This window comes from Stegodyphus dumicola, chromosome 4, assembly GCF_044657685.1.
Source record: "Stegodyphus dumicola isolate Sdum_Otavi_A_Nest chromosome 4, ASM4465768v1".
Taxonomy (NCBI): domain Eukaryota; kingdom Metazoa; phylum Arthropoda; class Arachnida; order Araneae; family Eresidae; genus Stegodyphus; species Stegodyphus dumicola.
Window position 1 is genome coordinate 176,768,424 of NC_140771.1, and position 21,715 is coordinate 176,790,138.

The 21,715-nt window shown below is 31.7% G+C and overlaps 1 protein-coding gene across 2 annotated transcripts in view; it reads left to right on the top strand.

Moving 5' to 3' along the window:
- The window catches only part of LOC118200527 (transcription factor GATA-4-like), a 229,421-nt gene that overhangs the window by 168,605 nt on the left and 39,101 nt on the right, over nt 1-21,715 (top strand). For both annotated transcript variants that reach the window (XM_085815805.1, XM_085815806.1), the window contains one exon: nt 20,935-21,106. In XM_085815805.1, the coding sequence (XP_085671931.1) occupies nt 20,935-21,106 (172 nt within the window). The remainder of the gene's footprint in view (nt 1-20,934; nt 21,107-21,715) is intronic.

The window sequence follows — 21,715 nt, forward strand, 5'->3', positions numbered from 1 at the left end:
AAATAAAGAGTGTTTTAAAGTCCATCAGTTCTGTTAAGTAAGATCAAGCAAAGCTCATAATACTTTTAAGTAACGGATTTAATAGTAAATATTGCTTTAATAAGAACCAAATTTACTTGTTCAAAATATATTCTAAAAGTCCCATTTCTCAACTAAAGCTCTGTGCAAATCTCATCAGCATGTATGTCATGTTATTATTGTATACATAAATAAAATTCCTCAAAATCCTTAAAATATTAAATTGAAGTTTAAGCCATACTTCTGAACCTCTTTTGAGTGATATCCTCTAATGTTACGTTCTATTGTCGTCTTATCATGAATTTCTGTTCAACAGGCTAAAAAACAAATTACACACACACTTATCAACAATTTAAACTTATCAACATAAGCACGCATACACACACACAAAAAAAACAAAAAAAAAAAAAAAAAAAAAAAAAATCCAGAAATTAAAAATGGTATGTCTGAATAAAATAACATTTATTTTGGATTCTGTTATTAAATTATGGAGAATTTCAGATGTTGCTTATAAAAAGTGGCTAGAGGCTTTACAGTGACGATTTTGCAAATTTTTCTGTCATTATCACACAGTACGGGAATAACACTTCCGTTACATGATGTGTTTATTTAAAATACCTGTTACAAGAGCTAAGCCACAGATAGGCAAATATCTTTATTCTTAAAGCGCGAATCACTTAGATTTTTACTTTTTTAAATGTAAAGTTACCACTATTTCTGAATTCTGCTACTATCGTCAAATTTTTTTTAGATTATTTCCTCTACTTGTCAGGACAACTTCTTGAAAACTGTCATTTGTGGGAAAATGATGTTTTTAATGAATTTGATAAATAAATCCACGCTCCATCTAGCGTAACTATCTTTACTCATTTTTCACTACTCAAAGACCTATTATACAAACGTCTGTAATTTGTCTTCCTTTGAAGTCAACATCTGCTTTCTAGGTAGTAGACGAAGCATTTGACAGTATTTTAATATCAAAAGAATAAGTAATAAATGACTTTGAATGCTGTCAGAGTTGAAGTATTTGAAAACTTATGTCTATTGATAAAAATATTTTTCTTATTAACCGCATGACAAATATCTTACACGTAATATGTGTTTTCTCTTTGTTTACAATGCAATTATCAATCTGACTACGGGAACACGTGCAACAAAATCAATCAAGTTATTTACAGATTTTTAGTGAAAATAATATTTTACGTTAAAAATGATATTAAACGAAAACTTAATATCCATTCGATAGATCAAAATTTGATGCTTCTTATTTTGCTTTTAAAATGAAAAATGTTTATGCTTAAATTCTCTTAATAAAGTAATGAAAACTTTTCGTATGGAAAACAGCATCATCAATATCTTTCCTAACTCACATTTTTTGATTAATTTTTATGAATAAATTGCATTATTAGCAATATTATATTGAGGAAAATGTTGAATATATTGTATAACATTTTATTTGTAATAACAGATTTGGAGGTATATGAAATCTTGGTACTTTTCCGTTTTGCCGGCGCAGGTGATAAAGTCGCCGAAAATGGTACAACCAATGCCAAACGGAATATCATCGCTGGTAACCTTTTACGCCTCATCGCTGGTATTTTTCCGTTTTGCCGGCGCAGGTGATAAAGTCGCCGAAAATGGTACAACCAATGCCAAACGGAATATCATCGCTGGTAACCTTTTACGCCTCATCGCTGGTACTTTTCCGTTTTGCCGGCGCAGGGGATAAAGTCGCCTAAAATGGTACAACCAATGCCAAACGGAATATCATCGCTGGTAACCTTTTACGCCTCATTTTCGAAACAAGTCGCAGCCATTTCTTATCAGATTAATTGTTTCTTTCAAAACTGGAATAAAATTGCATAGAATTTTTACCAGATAGTTCAATTTTATGCCCTACGGCCATTCGCGTTAAAGTCAATTAGGATGCAATCACACCGTTCATCCGAAGGCGAAAATACAGAAAAGGCAAAGTAAATGGTTAAATTCATCAATTTCTAATGTGAATGCAATAGCGAAGTAAAGCACTGCGGTTTTACATAATTTCTAAGTAAGCTATTCGTACGAATAAAAATGATTCTTCCATTTAAAATTCTATTCCATATTAAGATTTAACGGTACTTTTCCGTTTAGCCGGCGCAAATCTCGCCAAGCAGACTTTATTGGCGACAACATACACTATACACATGAAAAATATTAAAAAAATTTTAGTTCTAAGAATTCTTTTTTTAAAGGCATAACTATATTAAAGTTTTTTAAACTATATTAAAGTGTTTATGCCTTCAAAATAAAAAATCCTTTGAACTAACATTTGTTAACATGTTTTGTGTGCATACCGTGTGTTGTCGCCAATAAAGTCTGCTCGGCGAGATTTGCGCCGGCGAAACGGAAAAGTACCGAAATCTTTTAACCTAAGGAAAAAGTCTGATATGTACACCGCATTTCCTTGTACGGAATATTAAACTATACGTACTTTTTACTGCATTTCATTTAAACGTATTTCCTCGAATTTCATTAGAGATACATTTCTCATTTGATTAATTCTTTTCTCAGGTTGCGGCATGGCAAAAATACATAAAACCTTAAAATATCTTCATTCAAAATTGAAAAATATTAGGAAAAAAGTAAAACACCAAATGCAGATAAAACAATAAAATAAAAAAAAATACAATTAAAATTTGAATTTCTACACAAAAACATGCAATTCGGCCAGCAGGCAACAAGGCAGATTTTTCGCTGCACAAAAATAAAATAATTTTTCTGCCACTGCGCAAAAAGGCACTGAATGTTCAGAAAATGAATTCACTATTCTGCTAAGTTTCAAATGTAAACAAATATGGCTGTTACGGTAAAAAAAAAAAAAAAAAAAAAAAAAAAAAAAATCTGAAATGTTTCTGATTTTAAATTACGTCCAAAAGGGCGTTTTTTTAACATTTTGTGTGTTACCTTTCTTTATTAAATATCATGTTCCTCGCACTTAAACCATAAGATCCAGTGCAACAGCAATATCGCAAAATAGTTTTAAAACGAGCATATCTTTAGAATTTCCGATACAGAGACTCACGCGCTGGAGATAAAAATGTTTTTTCTGCACAACGTTGCCATTGCTCGCTTTGAAATCCTTGAGTTTGTTAATCAAAAATTCGTCAAAGTTTTAAAAAATAGGAAATCGATCATAAAACAAATTTCAAATTTCAAATTTGGTCTTCCACATGCTCATATTCGTTGGAGGATTACGTTATTCAAAATTCGATGACTCTATGTACCGTTGTTTTATCACAATACGAGAAATATACATACATTTATGCAGATTTTTCATTATTTAATTTCTTCAAATATAATGCAGGACTCTAACATTTTGTGGCAACAGTTTGAAAAGTGAACCGACATTTATGAGTCCGACGCAAAATGCCAAAACGAAACTAATAGTCCTTCGGGATTCAAATCCCTTTGGACTAAAAAAAAAAAAAAAAAAAAAAAAAAAAAAAAATTGGCTTAGATGCACTTAAACAAATTTTGAATTGTTGATAATTCCTCAAATATTGCATGCAGTTTAACTAAAGGCATAAAAACTTTAATCGAAAGATACGAATAACAGAATCAATAATTTTTAACGCAAAAACTGCGCTATTTACTATCATATAAGAATAAAAAAATGAGCTTAATGAGCCGAGTAACAGAGTAGATATATATATATATATATACTTTTGGTGAGGCCAATTGTAACCAAAAAGCTACTCGTTTTTAAGTTATGCGAGATACATACATATATATACGTACGTGCGAACAGACGCCACGAAAATAATCTCTTCTGAATCCATTTTAAATCAGTTTCATAACTCGTTTGTGAAAAAAAAGAGTCCTTTATTCTGTCCTTACGTACAGATGTCACGCAAAAACATCGTTAAATTGCATTCAATAGAGATCAAAATGGATATTTTCGTTGAAATATGGTACCCAGAATTTTTTGTGATTACAATAGTTCCTTTACTTTGTACAGGGAAGTAATAAAATATCAAATAAGCTTTCTGAGGAAAATTATATGAAAAATATGTTAAGAATGGTTTGGAATAATTTTTACAGTGATACATAGTATGAGTTTCCTCTGTTCTTTGAACCCAATACTGTTTTATAGGTTAAGGACTCAAGAAAGTCAATTGAAGAAAAATATAATTCTTGCAGAAGGGATCAAAGCGAGTGTCATTTTGACAAATGTTCTGAACTATACTATACAAACAGCTAAACTGAAGCCAAAATTACGCAAACAATATCTTGATGGGGTAAATATAAATTTGATAATTATTATATGCTAATCAATGGCCATTTTCCCTATAAAAACAATTTTAAAGTACCAGACACATAAATTTATTGCAACAATATCGAATGCTTTGAGTTTTGAAACCTTATTTTCATTTTAAAGTTGCAAAAAGCAGAATCATATAGGCGAATCCGACATAGAGCGTCGTTAAACAGCCAATCTCAGAATTGTTTTGTGATGAAAATATCATTTGTCTTTCCAAATGTGGTCACAGAAGCAGATTTTCTTTTTCTAATATTTGCAAGAAGAAGAAAAAAATATTTAAAGAATAGTTTGTTTAATTTGTGCTTCTTAAGCCTATGAGACAAGTCTTAGTGACAAGCCCATGAGACAACTCATGAGTCACTGTTATAATGTTAATATTAGACTTCTAGCATCATATAATATACAGACTGGGAAATTTCTGTCTCTACTTCTGTGCATTATTGTTTGTATCCAAAATAAAATTAACTACTGATGATGAAACTTCGTTGTAATATAAAAAATGCGACATAAGGCTGAAATATAAGATAGTATATGTGGTAAACTTCAGCTTATCCTGGATATCAGGTACGACGTTGTTACATAACGATATTCAAAAAACGTCCAAAAGGGTGATCGTGATAATTTGAACAAATGTGATAACTGAACGTGATAAAAGGATGAAAGTGATAATTTGTTAAAGTTTAATATATTTTATCAGTAAAGATTATCGATAGACATGACCCAGGTGGAAAAGGGAGATATTTTATTGGGCATTAGGTGAATATTCGTTTAGATTAACATGGAAAAGTTAAGTTATACATATTCTTTATATTTAAGAGTTGAAAAAATATGCAATATAATTCTATAAAAATATTTACTGCCTTTAGTTAGCTATATCATGAATTAAAGTCATTTTAATTTAAACCAATCAGATTAAAAATTAAAAAGTAATATTTTTAAGGACTGCATCTATTACTTTGAAATAGTTTAGTTTGTTAATTATTAACAGACATATTAAATATAAAAGAATAATACCTTTCATTTTTCCGAATGGCAACAGATTTGAATGAAAAGTGAAAAAATACAAAATCGTGCTTCGAGACTATAGCCTTTTTGGGCTAAAAAAAAAAAAAAAAAAAAAAAAAAAAATTAAGAAAAAATGAAGGATATTTTGATGTGTTATATAATGAAGTTATCCTTAATATGAATGAAATTATCGCAGAAATATGAAGTTTTAATGTTTCTTACGTCCTGGGGTTCGATATGCCTTAAATGTACATCTAAATTTCAACTACTAATAAAAATCAAATGATATATCTGTGGTTCTTAAATAAAAATCTGTTGACTTAAAATTCTTAAAAGAATTTCACCGAGTTACTTCTTTAAGGCAGACATTTAATAACAGTTTGTAACAATGCGTTCGATATATTACGACGCATCTGATAATAGCTTTAAAAGACACTTACTATGACAAATAAATTGAAACAAAACATGTATCTTTTGAGAATTATTCCTAAGCTTTTATTAAATAACATACATTTCCAAAAATGTTGCCTTATTGAATTAAAAAACTGATTTGTTCTATTAAAAATAATAAGAAATATGTTAATATCTGTATGAGAGCTTCAAAATGAGGAAACTCTCTTCGAGTATGAAATATTTTCGTGAAAGTGGATATGTCAACGCCTGAACAGATTATGATTCTTACAATCGCTATAAAAAACTTTTACGTGTTCAACATTTCCTAACAAAATCTGCTGTAAAGCCTTTGTAAGAAACACGATGTGAGTACTCCACTTCACTGACATATTAAATTTCTACTTTTTTCTTTCTTGTCTTGTGTCAAACTCATGACACTCGTGAAATGTTCTTAATGAAGATCTATTCGGTGAAGTGACGTGCATGTGACATTAGATATTATCACTAGGTTGTGTGCCGGAAGTTTTGTTGCAAAAGCATCTGTCAACGTTGGCTTTTGTACCTCGTTGAATTGGTCAATGACAGAAAGCTGAGGTTACTGGCTTCCGTGGAGATTTTATAAGTTGATAAAGAGAAAGACAAACGTAACCAGAAGTATCGTTTTTATAATATTCCATGGTTACTACGTCTTAGGCTCTATCCGCTTCTAATGCATCATTTTTGATTTGTTACAACCACAGTAGCAGTTGATGTACGTTTAGCCTTGGGCGAGATTTCACTTTCTTTTTTTTTTAACAAACCTCAAATGGGCCCGTGTTTATTTCAAATTCTTCTAGGTATCATTTACTGAGTTTTGGTCTTTTGAGCATGTAAGTCCCCCGGTCCTTGTTGATATGCATTCAGTGAAACGTCTTCGCTTATTAAACTTTTCCGAAATATGTTGAAAGAAGGGAAGCAGAATATATTTGGTGCATCAATTATGTACATTTTGTATGTTACGAATGGCTGCTTGCGTACAACGAGCGAAACAACTTCTGAGAAGCATGAGTTGTTATAAATTGATATCGTAAACTATCAAGGCATATTAGGTTTACAATTGGTTTTGGATTTTTTGCATGGAAAATAAAGTAAAAAAAAAAAAAATCTGAAAATTTTCTGATTTTCTTTTTTTCCCTTTTTTTTCCTCCTTCCCCCCTCCACCCAGAAGTGTTTGCTAAAGTTTTTTGCGATTCTCGCTGAGCTCGCAGTCTACCAAGTTGCTGTTGCACTCGCTCCTGCTAGCCCATTTTCGTTTTTGCCTTTTTAGCTCTATTATTGTCTATATGTTTAGCTCTATTTCCGTTTCCTTCGCACTTGCGTCATAGACAATTCAATCGAAATATCACAAAATCTTTAAAGGCAGCGTAGCAGTATATTGCTGCGTTCGTACGGGTTCGTAATAGATTGAATGTACAAATCCGGTAGTAGGTTAATAAAATTTAATCTTATCAAAAGAAATATATCAGAATGCTGGACTCGAAAGAAATATATCAGAATGCTCAAAGGTATTCGTACAAGTGTTCACTATATCACGCAGTATAATCAGTAGTTATACTACTTCAAACTACTAAAAATGTTAAAATACAATGCAGCGCAAAGGGTATCTAAAGAGAAAGCTAATTCACACATCTCAGTTCCCGAGGAACTAAACAACTCGCAACACAGTAACTAAGTAATTGAACTCAGACTCTCTCTCTCCGGCCTTTCATAACTTTCAACCGGTCGCGAGATATTTCTAGTACTTTCTGTTTCTAGAAATGACTGGAAAGCAATAAGAGGAGAGAATTACAGTTACAGCTAACATAGTGATCAATCGCATTTATTCAATTTCAGTATAAATTATCTGAGATATCTATTTACTCAATGTTAAATGCATGTGCCCCTTTATTCTTACTTTTCCGGTATAGTTTTATCAGGTTCAATGTTCCGTCTAACCTTCTTCGGGAACATGCAAGGACCTGACTCGGAACAGAGAGCTTACTAAAGCTATGTTCAACAATTGTGGGAAGTAGACAGGATACACAAGAAGGGTATACAAAACCCTTTATTTTTCTCTATTTACAATAACTTCCGTACTTCGGAAATACACAGACCCGCTACTTGGGGTCAAAACGTAAAAGTATAAAAATAAAACTAAACTCTAATTTAACTTTAAAATAATAAACGTGGAAGATTGGCCTTATATTAACAGGAAGCCGTATGTAGTACAGAGAACTGTGAACACTACAATACGTTTAAAAATTATCAAGAGGATTAAAACCTCTGGCCTGGAAGGCAACTAGCAACTGAGTAAACTTCTAAGGTAAGCGGCCTGCTTCGACTAACTGCTTCCTCTCTCTCGCTTGGCAAAAAGCCACAACTTAAATACTTGGCGTTCGCCAGACAAACTTTGCATAAATACTTTAACGCTTATAATTCTGGCCGGAAGTAGAAAATAAGAAGTGATAGTAAAGATTTAAAATAAAATAAACGTTAGTAAAACTTAAGATCCTTACAGCTTTTACTTAAAATTTGTCTCGCACTGCTTTGCACGGGGAAATACAACAATTTTAATTAGAATTCTCCTAACGTTAGCTATCTAAATACAAAATTCGTAACAATATATTTAGAATTCTCAATGTAGCACTTCATTTTTCTATTTTTTTCAGTCTCTTCTCAGTTCATCGTATCAACGTTCAGTTTTGTTAATAAGATTGCTTACAAACCTTGTTTTTTTTTGTGTGTGTTTTTGTTATTAACGTTTTGTGTGCTAACTTTATTTATTAAATATTATGCTCCTCTCACTTACGCCACATAAAATTCGATTCAACAACAAAATCACAAAATGTTTAAAAACAGCATATCTTTAGAACTTTCGATAGACAATCTCGCGAGCTGGAGATAAAATGTTTTATTTCGTACAATGTTGTCACTGCTCTCTTTCAGAGCTTTTCCTTATTTTAAGTTTTGTTAATCGAAAATTCATTAAAATTTTACAAAATAGGAAATAAATATAAAAAACACATAATTTTCATGCTAGGAAAATAATGGATATTTGGATATGCCCTCGCCATGCATGCCATTGCTCATTTCTTAGCAAGCCTTCGTGGTGTAATGGCCAGTACGCTCGGCACGTATTCGAGGGGTCAGTGGTTCGAGTCTTAGCGAGGGCATTGCTCATTTAGTATTTGGATAGATCATGAATTAAACGCATTTTTGTTATTTAAATCAATCCGATTAAAAAGTAAGAAAGGAATATTGTTAAAAACTGCATCAATTGCTTTCAAATAGCTCAGTTTGTTAATCCACAACAGATAGATTCAAAATAAGTTGAAAGATAAATATTTTGCATTTTGCCGAACGGCAACAAAACTTAAATGAAAAGTAAGAGGACGCCATGTACAGTGATTTGACGCAAAATTCTATTTCGAGACTAATAGCCTCTTTTGGGCTTAAAAAAAAAAAAAAATGAACTTGAGCCTTATAATTCCTTCGTTAATTATGTAGATTAAATGTGAGTCTTTTTTTTTTTTTCCAGTAAGTGTGTGTGTAAATGTATTTAGCGTTTAATTTATCAACTCCCAATCATTTACCTTTGTACCAGTCTCTCTTTAATGTGTCTTAGAATCGTTTCATACGTAACAAGTGTCAGTTATGAATAAGATGTGAATGACTGGCAAATTCTAAATTCAGTAACTTAACCATTTAATAACTAACAGCTACTTGGTAACAGTTATTATTTACAGAGTTCCTTAAAACAAATTATGAAGCAAAAGTTTAAAAATTCCTTTTGTAAAACTGATAACTATAAATGATTACTTTTAAAATAAACATATTTACTCAAAATTCGTTAGTTTAAAATGAGAACTTTTAGAATAAGCATACACTTTATCAGCTAATTCATGTAAACCTTGTCAAAAATCTAAAAAATCACTTAGTTTAAAATTTAAAAGTTCTTTCAAATTTAAAACTTTGATACATATTCAGATGAAATTCGAAAGAAAAGTTAGACATATATTCTATGTGTCATTTTCTGTTTTAATTGCCTGAATTAAGAAATGTTTCAATGTTGTGATATGCATTATATTTTAAAATATTTTTTAAATTAAGAATATTCGTTGAAAGTTACCAACGACGACGATCACACTCGCTTAAAAATTGTTGTTTATGTTAATAAATTGGCTTAAAAAATTGAATTTTTAAGTCTGTATTAGCTCTGGATAACATATTGTTATGTGTTGTATTGTTATTACAGATAATAATGGAAGCATACTTGCCACACATTAAATTCAGCTAAAAACTGCATAATTTTTTTTCTACTCTATACTACAACTACTTATTTCAAATTCTTCGGAAAAACGGACAAAGCTATAGCATAGTGACACATGCGTATTAACAAACCCAGCAACATATAACTGCAATTAAAGAGATAGTAACCTATTTGGACAGTTTTAAATCTGACCAGTAAAATTTTTAAATAGAATAGTATAAATATAAAACGAAAGCTATTAAAAGAATGCTAACAAAATGTTATTAAAACAAAGCAAAAACTTATCTCTATAAAATTGATCAAATATTAAAATATTATAAAATGACTCCATAGAAAATCAAGAATAACATTTTAGAATCAACTCCAACTACATCCTTTCTAGAAAAATGTTCCTTATTTTAAGAACGATTTTAGTCACTAGAACATACCTAGAGATGTTACTGTTCACCTTTTTGATGCCAACAATTACTTTTTATAAGTTAAGTATATTGATGCTGGATACAACTATTTTTTAGACGTAACATATTCATACATGTGCGTCTCTCTCTCTCTCTATATATATATATACATACAGTGACTAGCCAAAACATTATGACCATCCTCACATTTTTCAATGAAACTCATCTGGATGACGTAGAGGGCACGTGATTAAGTGGAAATAGTATTTAACGACTGCTAGAGAAGATAAAGAATCATTCTTGGACTTACTTTTGCGAGTGATTGGGAAGGCTGCTCATCTAAACGAATCTGACAGAGAGCTAATTGTAATGGCCCAAAGACTCGGAATGAGTATCTCCAAAACTGTATAACTGGTAGATTGTTGACGATCTGTAACTGTTAGTATTTGTGCGAATTGGATAAATAACGGTGAAATCAGTAGCAGACGCCAAGTTGTTGGACATCTATGCGTCATCAAAGAAAAAGGACATCGGAGTTTGTCCCGCTTGATACAGGAAATTCGACTCCAGAGAGTGCCTCAGCTGACAGCGCAATACAGTGCAGGTCGAAGTGCAAGTGCTTCGGGACACACAGTTTAGTTCACCAACCATCATTGTCAACTACGCCTAGAGTGGGCCCGGGAACATGGAGTTGAACCACGGATAAGTGGAAGACAGTTGCTTGGTCGGATAAGTAACGGTTTCTCGTTCATAACGTCGATGATCGTGTCAAGGTGCGCCGTCTTCCAAGAGAACACTTGCTCACTCCCTGTACAGCAGGTGATACAGAGGCTGGTAGTGTCGGTATTGTGCTTTGGAGGACATTCTCATAGACTCCTCTGGGAACCTTAGTTGTGGTAGAACAGACCATGAAAGCTGCTGATCAGTTGCACCTTTACATAGCGTCCGTCTTCCTAACTGAAATTGAATCTTCCAACACGACAACACCCCATGTCACAAGGGTCGAATTATGCTGGAAAGGCTCGAGGATCATAAGGTTGATTTCCAGTTCTGGCCATTTAACTCACCGGACCTTAAACCGACAGAACACATTTGGGATGTCATGGACCGGCAGCTCAGATCTCAAACACCCCGATGTCCGAATATCTCGAATTTGCGTGATTGCTGCTTAGACATTTGGTACAACCTGTTTCCAGTCATCTACCAAGAACTGGTGGCATGCATGCCGAAACGAGTTGTTTTGCAGGCTAAAGGTCCGGCAACGCGTTATTGAGTAGGCGGGCTCTTCAGTATATAATCAGGATAAAAAGGACATGACAAAAATATCTTATCTTGAATTTGTAATAGCCTTCTAAATCACTTACCTAAGTTATTTTCCGCTTCTGTCAAAAAAACGTTAACATGCTTATAACAGATCTCTCTGTGAACTGAATCACTTCAAATTAATTTTTGTCATATAATTCTCATATAACGCTAAAGAACTATAATCTTTACCAAACAATAGATTTTTAGAAGAACCGTAATTTTAATTTTTCTAATATTGCATCACATTGAAATCTGTACTGCTTCGTTTTTATTGCAATAGATATAATTCTGTGAATATATAAAATCTTCAGTGCGTGTAATGCTTCAAGAATATTTTCTCAAGAAACAATAGTCTTAAAAGACCACGATTGCAGCTACATCTTTACGCACAACCTCTGACAGCGCGCATCTTTATCACCGCTTCATAGATTTGTATTACAAACACAAATATATGTAATAATCTTATTGATGATGCGTCACCGCATCATAAATTTGTATGAAGAGCACATAAATATATGTAATAATGATACTGATGATGCAGAAGTTAAGGACCGAATGACGGTGCATAAAGATGGTAGTAGCTGCAGTGTCCTATTTAACAGATTTTATTCTTCAGAAAACAATTCCTTGACACAGACACACTAAAGGGTGGTCTTGAAGAAACTTCCATGACATATGAACTCCTAGCGGACTAGCTGTTCAAAGTAATATTACCGCAAATTCAATTTGAGATATTACTATATAAAGATATGCGCTGATGATTTGAAGCAACAGAGATCTCATGGTTACGTTACACTGAAAACATTTCGGAATTTCCGAATGGCAGCACCCACGTTTTCCTGCGCAAATAGATTAGCCACTGATGGTCATAAATGGCGACTGAATGACACACGTATGAAGAAAATTGGAGTAAACCATTTATAAAAAGAGAATTGTAAAGGATCAATGGCAACACAAAAGAGATGTGGAAAAGGTACTGTTATTGTAATCACAAGTTTTCAATTTGCTCACGTCAAACAACAGGCGGAATCTATACAGCTTCACATTTTTAAGGCATCTTTTAATTCTAACAAGGATTTCACACTTGCAGTTTAGATTTAGATTTCAGATAACCTCGAAATCAGGAGAGAGACATCTTCGTAATTTTGCAGTTTCGTGGCCACCCACAGCGATATTCCGATGAGCTTCTAGATCTGGGATTATTTGAAATCTAAGGTGTGCACATCAGATCCACTAGATTTGTCAGAAATGGAAAATCTCATAAAACGTGAAGTTATACACATTCTTCCTGAGATATTACCTTTGTCATTGTTGTAAACAATATCCCACGTGCAATGCTTTATCATCTGCGATTATGGGCAAGTTAAAAACTTGTGATTCCAGTAAAAATTTTTTCTCTCGTCTGCTTTTGTTGTCATTACTCTTTTTCAACGCTGTTTTTGCAAATATTTTACTCCGGCAATTTTCTTCATATATGTATCGTTCAAACGCCGTTTATGGTTTTCCGATGAGCTGATCAGGATGCACAGCAAAAAGGCGGCTGATGCCATTCGAAAATTTCGGAACTTTTTCAATGTAAGCCTAACCGTGAGAGTATTCTTTTAAATTCAATATGCATTATTTCATATAAAAATATTACAAATTTCATTTCGAATAGTTGAGCGATTTTTCTGTAGGAATTCATATATGGGGAAGTTATGTATGACCACCCTGTATCTTCTAAGCTGGAGGAAGACATGAGCTGATTTTAAATAATTGCCCATGTATGCTTAGTTTATTTTCATGAATAAAGATGCCTAGAAACATGCTAACAAGCTATAGAAACGGAGAAGGAATGTTTCGAATATTACTATATAGTTATATTTCGAATATTAAATTAAGAATAAATCGGTTTTGATTTGAATTGCTCTATTGGTTGCCAGATTTTTCAGATCGTAAATTTTAATATTAACGCAGTTTATAGAGATTTATTATGAGCTTGTTATTATTATATATATATATATATATATATATATATATATATATATATATATATATATATATAAACATTTATTAATAAAAAAGTTATCTTCAAGGACGAGAAAGAGAATTGTAATCTCAAATATTAGTAAAGTAAAAATACTTGAAAATTTGTTGTTATATATATATATCTATATACAACAACAAAATGTTACCCCGACGTCACTCCAAAGTTATTATGTAATAACTTGGAAATAGTTGGGCGGCGTAAATAGATTCCTAAAGAAGGTGAGAATTGCAGACATGAGCAAATTCAGTTTTTTCTTTTTTATTCAAGGTTAGCATACATTTATCATTAATCCATCATAAATGAAATGGGCTCTGTATTCTATAATTTGCACCCCATATTTTTAGAAGCTTAGCGCATCTTAAGGCAACAGATGATAGACAGGGTGTCGTCGCACATATAGTCAAGACGCTTAGAATGACGTTAATTACGAAGAGGAAAGTAAAAGGATATGTTATAGGTTATAAGAGTTATAATAAAAAAGAAATTTTTTTAGGTCTCGTTTTAATATCAATACATCAAGAGTAAAGACTAAAATGCAGTTACAGACAGAGCTCTCATCTGTTTTTACTCAAGTCAGTAGTTACCAAAATGTATACATGGATGTACATGGTACCAAAATAGAAACAAATTATATAGGCCGCGAAACGTTTTGAAGCGCTCTTTTTCATTTACGCATTATTAAACAATTTAATAATATTAGTATGCAATGTTTTGGATTATTGATAGTACGTAACGACGTAGAATTGGGAATTAAATTATAATTATCAGATGATTTTATTAATTATATGTATTTTTCATTAACATTTCATTATTACATTAATTTCGTTTGGGATTAATGTAATACGGAATATCCTTTCCTTTTTCCTGAGCAACACATACAAGTAGGTCACGAGGCTGAAAAGCTTAGGAAACGCTGCTATAAATGAATAATCTGATCCTATTCCAGTTGAACAACACTAATTAGCACTGTAATTGTTTATGAATGTAATCTCAGTTTTTAAAACGCTTCGTATCATCGAACATGAAATTAATTACTTAATCATCTTAAGAATAAGGAGATTTTGTTTGCTTATTTAATTGAATATGGCAAAGCATATGAGGGTTGACTGACAAAGGCATGCTTTAGTGGAGAATTTTCTAGCGAAATTAGACTCATATTTACATTACATTTAAAGAAAATCACAAAAATACATTTCATTATTACATTAATGATAAGGTAATGTTTAATAATAAGGTAAGCTGTAGAAGGCTTGCGGAATTCATTTCCATCTGATTTGCCAGTCATAAGCCTGGATAAAGTTCAAAGGAAAGCTTTTAAAATTCTTTGAAGCTCAAAAATGTCTTTTAAGTAATTTCTTAGCGTCATAAATTTTATTCTATTGGGAAAATCAATTCTGACATTTACAGATGCCTATAATTGTTGTTTCTTTTCACATTATATATCGTTAGTGTACTATAGTATTAACCATTCATCTTTATCGCCAAGTGCTGACATTTTCTGTCTTTCTCTGAGCATAAGATTTATCTTTTAAATTATAACAAAGCACTACTTTCAGCTCAACAAGTGAGTGGTTTACAAACAATTTTAGATAGTTTTCATGTAGTTGTCTGATAAAATTTTCACAAATATCAGCAAATAAATAATTTTATTTCTTTTTTTCTTTCATTTTATAACAGTTTACTGCTTATCAGTACAAAAACATAGGTAAATAAAAAACGAGCGTTTTAATAATATATAATGCATGAACGTCAATAATAAAGTATTTATACTATTTTTACAAATAGTTTATATAAATATTCACACCTTTAATGTAATTAATGTAAACGATTTGAAACCAAAATAGGATTTGAATTAGTTAATTATAGATAAGAAAAATGCTCCCTCCCATTATTCTGAATAACAGTGGAATAATTTAAAAATTAAATCCGATAATCTCTTAAGATAGTTTTTCAGTCGGAAAAACGAAAATATAACTCGTTTGGATTAACCTTTCTTTCCTTTACAAGTCCCAAATATCTGTTTGCCATACACTTGATCAAATAGTGAATAAGCGTTCATTCATAAACATTTCCTATAACTACTTTTTAATTAAGGTTTCCAGTTAGTAACCCACTTAATTTTGACTTACGACGTTTATTTTTAGACTAGGACATGAGATAATTGTTAATCTATCTTTAAACAATGGGATTTTTGTGAAGCGTAGTGACACAACAATGCTTACTAAAAATAATCATAGTGTCACTAAGAATCATTTTCTGGATTTCGATAGTGATGTGTTCTCAGAGATAATAAAAGTGGAAAGTGACGAGTACAAGAAATGTATATGTATAAAGTAAGCGTGCTGTAAAGGAAAATGAAATCCAAAAAAAATTATAATCGACTGCTATTGAATTCTAAAGAGAAATATAGAGGAAAAATGGCAATTATAATCAATTAAAATTTCATTTTCAGGATTGGAATTGAATATTTTTAAGAAAAGAACTATGACTGCGAAAACAGAAAAAGAACATTCTAAGAATACTCCTTTCTTACAGAATGCACATGAATTCATTTTTGTTCAACCAAAACTAAAATTTATTAGCGAATTAATCTGTCTAATATTCAGCACCTTGGTTCATTAATGTGCCAATTTTTTAAAAAATTTAAATGCTTGAAGAAAAATTCAAATATCCACACCACATGACTTCCTTGTAAGGCTTACCAAATTATACACTTTTTTGCTGCACTTCGTTTAAACTTATTTCCACGAATTTCATTAAAAATATATTTCTCGTGTTCTCATTTCGCGGTAAGGCAAAAATTCGTAAAAGCTATAAAGCGTTATACCTTCACTAAAATTTGTAAAATAAACCTAAACGACGATATGCTGTTAAAAACAATTAAAAAAACTTACAAATAAAATTAGAAGTTTATGCGCAAAAAAAGCAGTTCGGCCAACAAGCAGGTAGAAAAATTTTCCGGTGCACAAAATTAAAAGTTAACTTTTGGTCCTGCTGTGTAAAAAGACACTGAAGTTGGCGCACCAACTGAGTTCACTATTCCACTAAGAGTTTCGAATTTAAACAAATAGCAGGCAGCCTCATTAGACCTGGCGTCACTTAAATTTTTAAATTGTTGATAATTCTACAACTATTGCATGCATATTAACTAAAGGCATAAACAACTTAACCGGAAGATAAAAACAATATAATTCAATCACTAAAGCCAAAAATGCGCAATTTTCCAACATATAAGAATAAAAAAACTGAGCTCATCGAGCTGCTAACAGAGTGGACATATCACAGTATCAGAAATTTTTACTTTGAAACAAAATTATACGAATATTATTTTCTCTCAGTATGGTGCTGAAATATGATATTTTTTACGTACTTACTGGCAATTTTAGATTTTACTGGAATTTAATTTCACTTCTTTCTTGTCTTTGAATTTAGTCCTAAATTTCTTACTTATTGTCTATAATATAAATCTCTCTCTCTCTCTCTCTCTCTATATATATATATATATAAACAAATATATTCTAAAAATTAAAAACATAATTTTTTAAATCCGTCCTGCGCTATAACTGCAGGATATATATATACATATATAAATATGCTTGGTGCTTCCTATTGCAACGAAAAAAGCATATATTATAGCAGTCCCATATACAAAAGTTCAATGTTCTGCGGTAACTCGATTTTGAGTTATGCGAGATACATGCATACGTTCGTACGTATAGACGTCATGAACAAAAATCCTTATGTAAAGATATCGGAATTAGTAGTATCCATCAGAGACTGAGTCTTACAATTATGAATTTGGTTCATACGGCGAACGAGCTGCCTGAATGGAAGTTTTCGTGGTTTTCTTTATGCGTAACCTAAATATAAACCAGTTTTCCTTAGAAAGTTCTCACATAGGCATCTTTTCTTTCAAATAAATAATACTCTCGCGCATTTTAGTTACTTAAATATTCTAAGTACGTCGGAATTAGTATGAAAATGTGCGAAAACTATTGAAAAATAAAACTAAACGAATGATGAAAGTTTTTTTATCTTGCAAAGTTTGGGCTAAATTCTTTTGGTTACGTGTAAGATAAAGGGTGCATTGGCAGAACAATTTCTTGCGATGAAAAGAGACCCATATCAGAGTAGCTCTTAAAATGTGCAAAATAAAGCAGGAAACTCTCTTGAAATCGAAAAGTAGCTGAAACAACATGAAACCAGTACGACAAGCAGAATCACAATATGAAAAGCAAATTCTGAAAAAAATAACGAATTATAAAAGAAAAAAATTTGAAAGACTTCAGATTTTAACGGTTGCCCAAAAGGGTTCTTTTAAAGTATAATACGGTTTAACAGTAGAGACTGTCCATAAACATGGTCCAGGTGGAATATTAGGTAAATATGCATTTAGACTAACATGGGAACATTATACATCTTCTATACATTTAAAAAGTGAATAAATATGTACTGCGATTCTGTAAAAATAGTTAATGTTTTTAATGACATATATCACGAACTAAATGCACTTTTATTCCAATCAAACAGATTAAAAAGGGAAAAATAATATTCTTAAAACTGCAGCTATTGCTTTTAAAGAGCTTAGTTTGTTAATTAATAACAGACAAACTAAATATGAAAAAATAATATGCTAAGTTTTTCCTAATGGCAACAGACTCGAATGAAAGGTGAAACAATGAGTTAAAGTGAAAAAATGCATTTGAAAAGTGGAAAAAAATATATATAACGTAGGTTTATAAAAATATTTCATATCAATTATCGTATGTTTTGGCCTACAATGCGCACCTATTTCAAACTATATTTTTTTAGTTTTTAGGTATATTCGCCATATAACACGCACCCTTTTCTTTGCGAAGAAAATGTAAAGATGCACGTGCGATGCTCTTATCTTTTGAAGTCATTCATTCGAAGATTTTTCACAGGCTTTCGAACAAAGGTATACTGAATTGACAGAGCGGTAAGGAGAACAATATGTGTGTGGGATAAATGCTTGCGGGATAAATAATTCTGCAAAAAGGATGAGTTTTGTTTAAAGCAGGTGTGCACAAGAATGTTATTCTAGTGTTTCGAGAAAAGGGGGACATTAATTGAGGTAACAATGCTCTTCCGACCGGAATGAATTTGGGGAATTAGCAATTAGAAGTTTTCTCTTTCTGCAGTCACTTGAAAGCGTGATTTGGAACTGAAAATCGAAGGGAACGAAGGAACAAGGGTTGAAAAGAAGGCCAAATGCATCATGCCAGTCTAGAAATAGTGGTAAAAAATAATAAAAGCATGGAGTGAAATTAAAGATGATACACTTTAAAAGTCATTGAAAAAACATAGTGCAGCATATCTAACAATGTATCTAACAATCTAGATAGAACGGAAGATGATTATTTATTTACGGATAAGAATAACAGTGATCGTGAAGATAAATGAAAAAGAATTCGACGATGTGCCTGAAAATGTAAAGGAAGACAAATATTCATTTTAAATTTTCATATTATCAGATAAGGAAATTTTTTTTATCTCATAAGTCACTTTTAAGCGTTTAGGTACATGTAGCTTAGTTGTTCATCAATACCGAGCAGACTAAATTTGAAAGATTTCTTACATTTTGACGAATGGCAACAGACTAGAATGAATGAAAGTAGAATGACTAGAATGTCAGACTAATAGCCCTTTTGGGCTTAAAAAAATAAATAAAAAAATTAATGAAGGTGAGGTTAACATTATTACTGGTATGCATTTATTTGAATATTTACAGTGCATTCTAAAAATATACTAAGAATCATGAAAAAAGCAACAAGTTTCCATTTCTAAACTATACTTCTGTGTATTTATTGTCGAAATCTAACTACAGGATTCCTAAGTTGCAATGGTATTTTTTAAAACGGAATGCTTAGTTTACTACTTATCAAGAAGCTTAGGAGAGGATAGTAATTTGTCGCAATATCCCACACTAATTTGCCCAAAGTTGTCCAAAACCAGAAACTAATTCCTCAGAATATATGCATTTAATTAAATTAATGTGCTTTCTAGTTAAAGGGGCCGCCACAGTTAGCTGCCACAATTAGATTAGTCACCACAACTGATAAATGTAATCGGCGGATGTTTAGCGTGCAACGTAGTTTTATATTGTTTTGATTACTAAGTTGCCCACGTGCTGTCAGAGATTCAATATTTTTCCTCTTCTATAACGTTTACCTTTTTTACTTTTTTGGATGACGTAAAGGAAGTATTATAAACGCGAAAAATTTCGGGTATTATTGTAATCGTATGTATTCGAGAAGTATTGTAATTTGGGAAGTAATCCATTCTCGAAAAATTTCCAGTATCTCAACAGAAATATCCATTTTGACCGTTAACTATTTGGATGATTTTTTTGTGTGGCATCTGTAAGTAGGAAAACGTTTCTAAGAATCATTACACGTTGATCCCATGTAGCCATCTCTATTTCTAGATTTTGCTTGCAATCAATCTGAAAATCTGAATTAATTTTTCTTCGCGTAATATTTTCAAGTTTTTATGTAACCTAGAAAATGTTATTGTCTTTTTACTGTATGTGACTTCAAATTCTTAAATGGGTATATATTTTCGTACTTTTAATCATCTTAATATTATTGATAGCTTTTAAATATTTGTATCACCGTAAACAACGTTTGATTCAGCTTCTTCTTATCATGAGTGTCATAGTATTCATGATAGCCCGTTCTATATTTTCAACTTTAAGCATCCAACATTTTTTTTTTCTGAAAAATATTCTAAATAAAGTTTTTAATTTCTTATTGAATATTACTTTTTGGATTCCATATTTTTCCATTTTCAAAACGCGTTTATAAAAAATACTTGAATTTTTTAAATCACAAGAATGTTGAAACAACCAGTGCTTATTATACTAGGATGTATTTCTAAATATATGTTGATCATAACGTATTGTGAAATCCTCTGCCCTAGTGTGTGTTGCACAACATGCGTTGGGTCTCGACTATGCAAAATTGATCGACATTTATTTTATGCTATTAATTAGGACAATGTTATACGGCATGTTATACGACCTTGATAGGAGGTATAACCTAAAGCATTTTAAGTAGGATTTAAAAATGTATATTCATTTTGATCAATATGCCATTTTACTTTCTTTCATTTGTTTCATCTTCAGCAGAGTAAGCATTTAAAAATCTATAACAAAAGATGAATTTTTTCACAGGCCCCTTCTTTGTCTGGCTCAGTTGGAGGTCCGAGTCGAGATGGTGGATCCTATTTTCAAAGAAGCAACGGTTTCAGCCCCTACCATTCATATATGGAAAACGGGCATTGGGGTAGTCTGGAAAATGGGGCGAGTCTCCAGTCAGCACAGAATCATTTAGCAAGGAGATCAGGTAAGCAATTTCTGTAATAAATTTACAAACGGTATTAGTCAAAGTTTCTCTTTTTATTTTCATCCACGTACCAGCTGTTATTTCTCCAATATCTGATTACTTATATACTCAAATGTACTACTTAGACTACTGTACTGAAAAGTCAACCACCAATAAAAAGTTGCAGTCTGTTCCTATGAATTTAAGAACCATACAATTTTTTTGGTTGTACTTACTTTCCGAATATATCTATACCTACTTTTCAAATAGTATGAAATTAGTTCTTACTGAAATTTAATCGATTACTTTTAGAAAATAGGTTGTGCCAAATTTGAATGCATATTAATAACATCATACCGTAAGGCAACAACTAATTTTTATTTATTAATTTCTCAGTTAAATATTAGTTACAGGAATGAAAATTAGCAATAAGTGTTTGGATATGATGGTTGTCCTTTTGTTGCACCACACATTTTTGCAAAGAGTGCAGAAATCTGCCATTTAATCGTCTCATATGTCGCTATGAATAATGGAGACTGCAGTGCTGATGCGGCTCTTTGTGTCTAACATTGGGGCACTGAATTGAGCAGATGCTATTGAGCATTTCAAATATTTCTCGCAATATCTCAT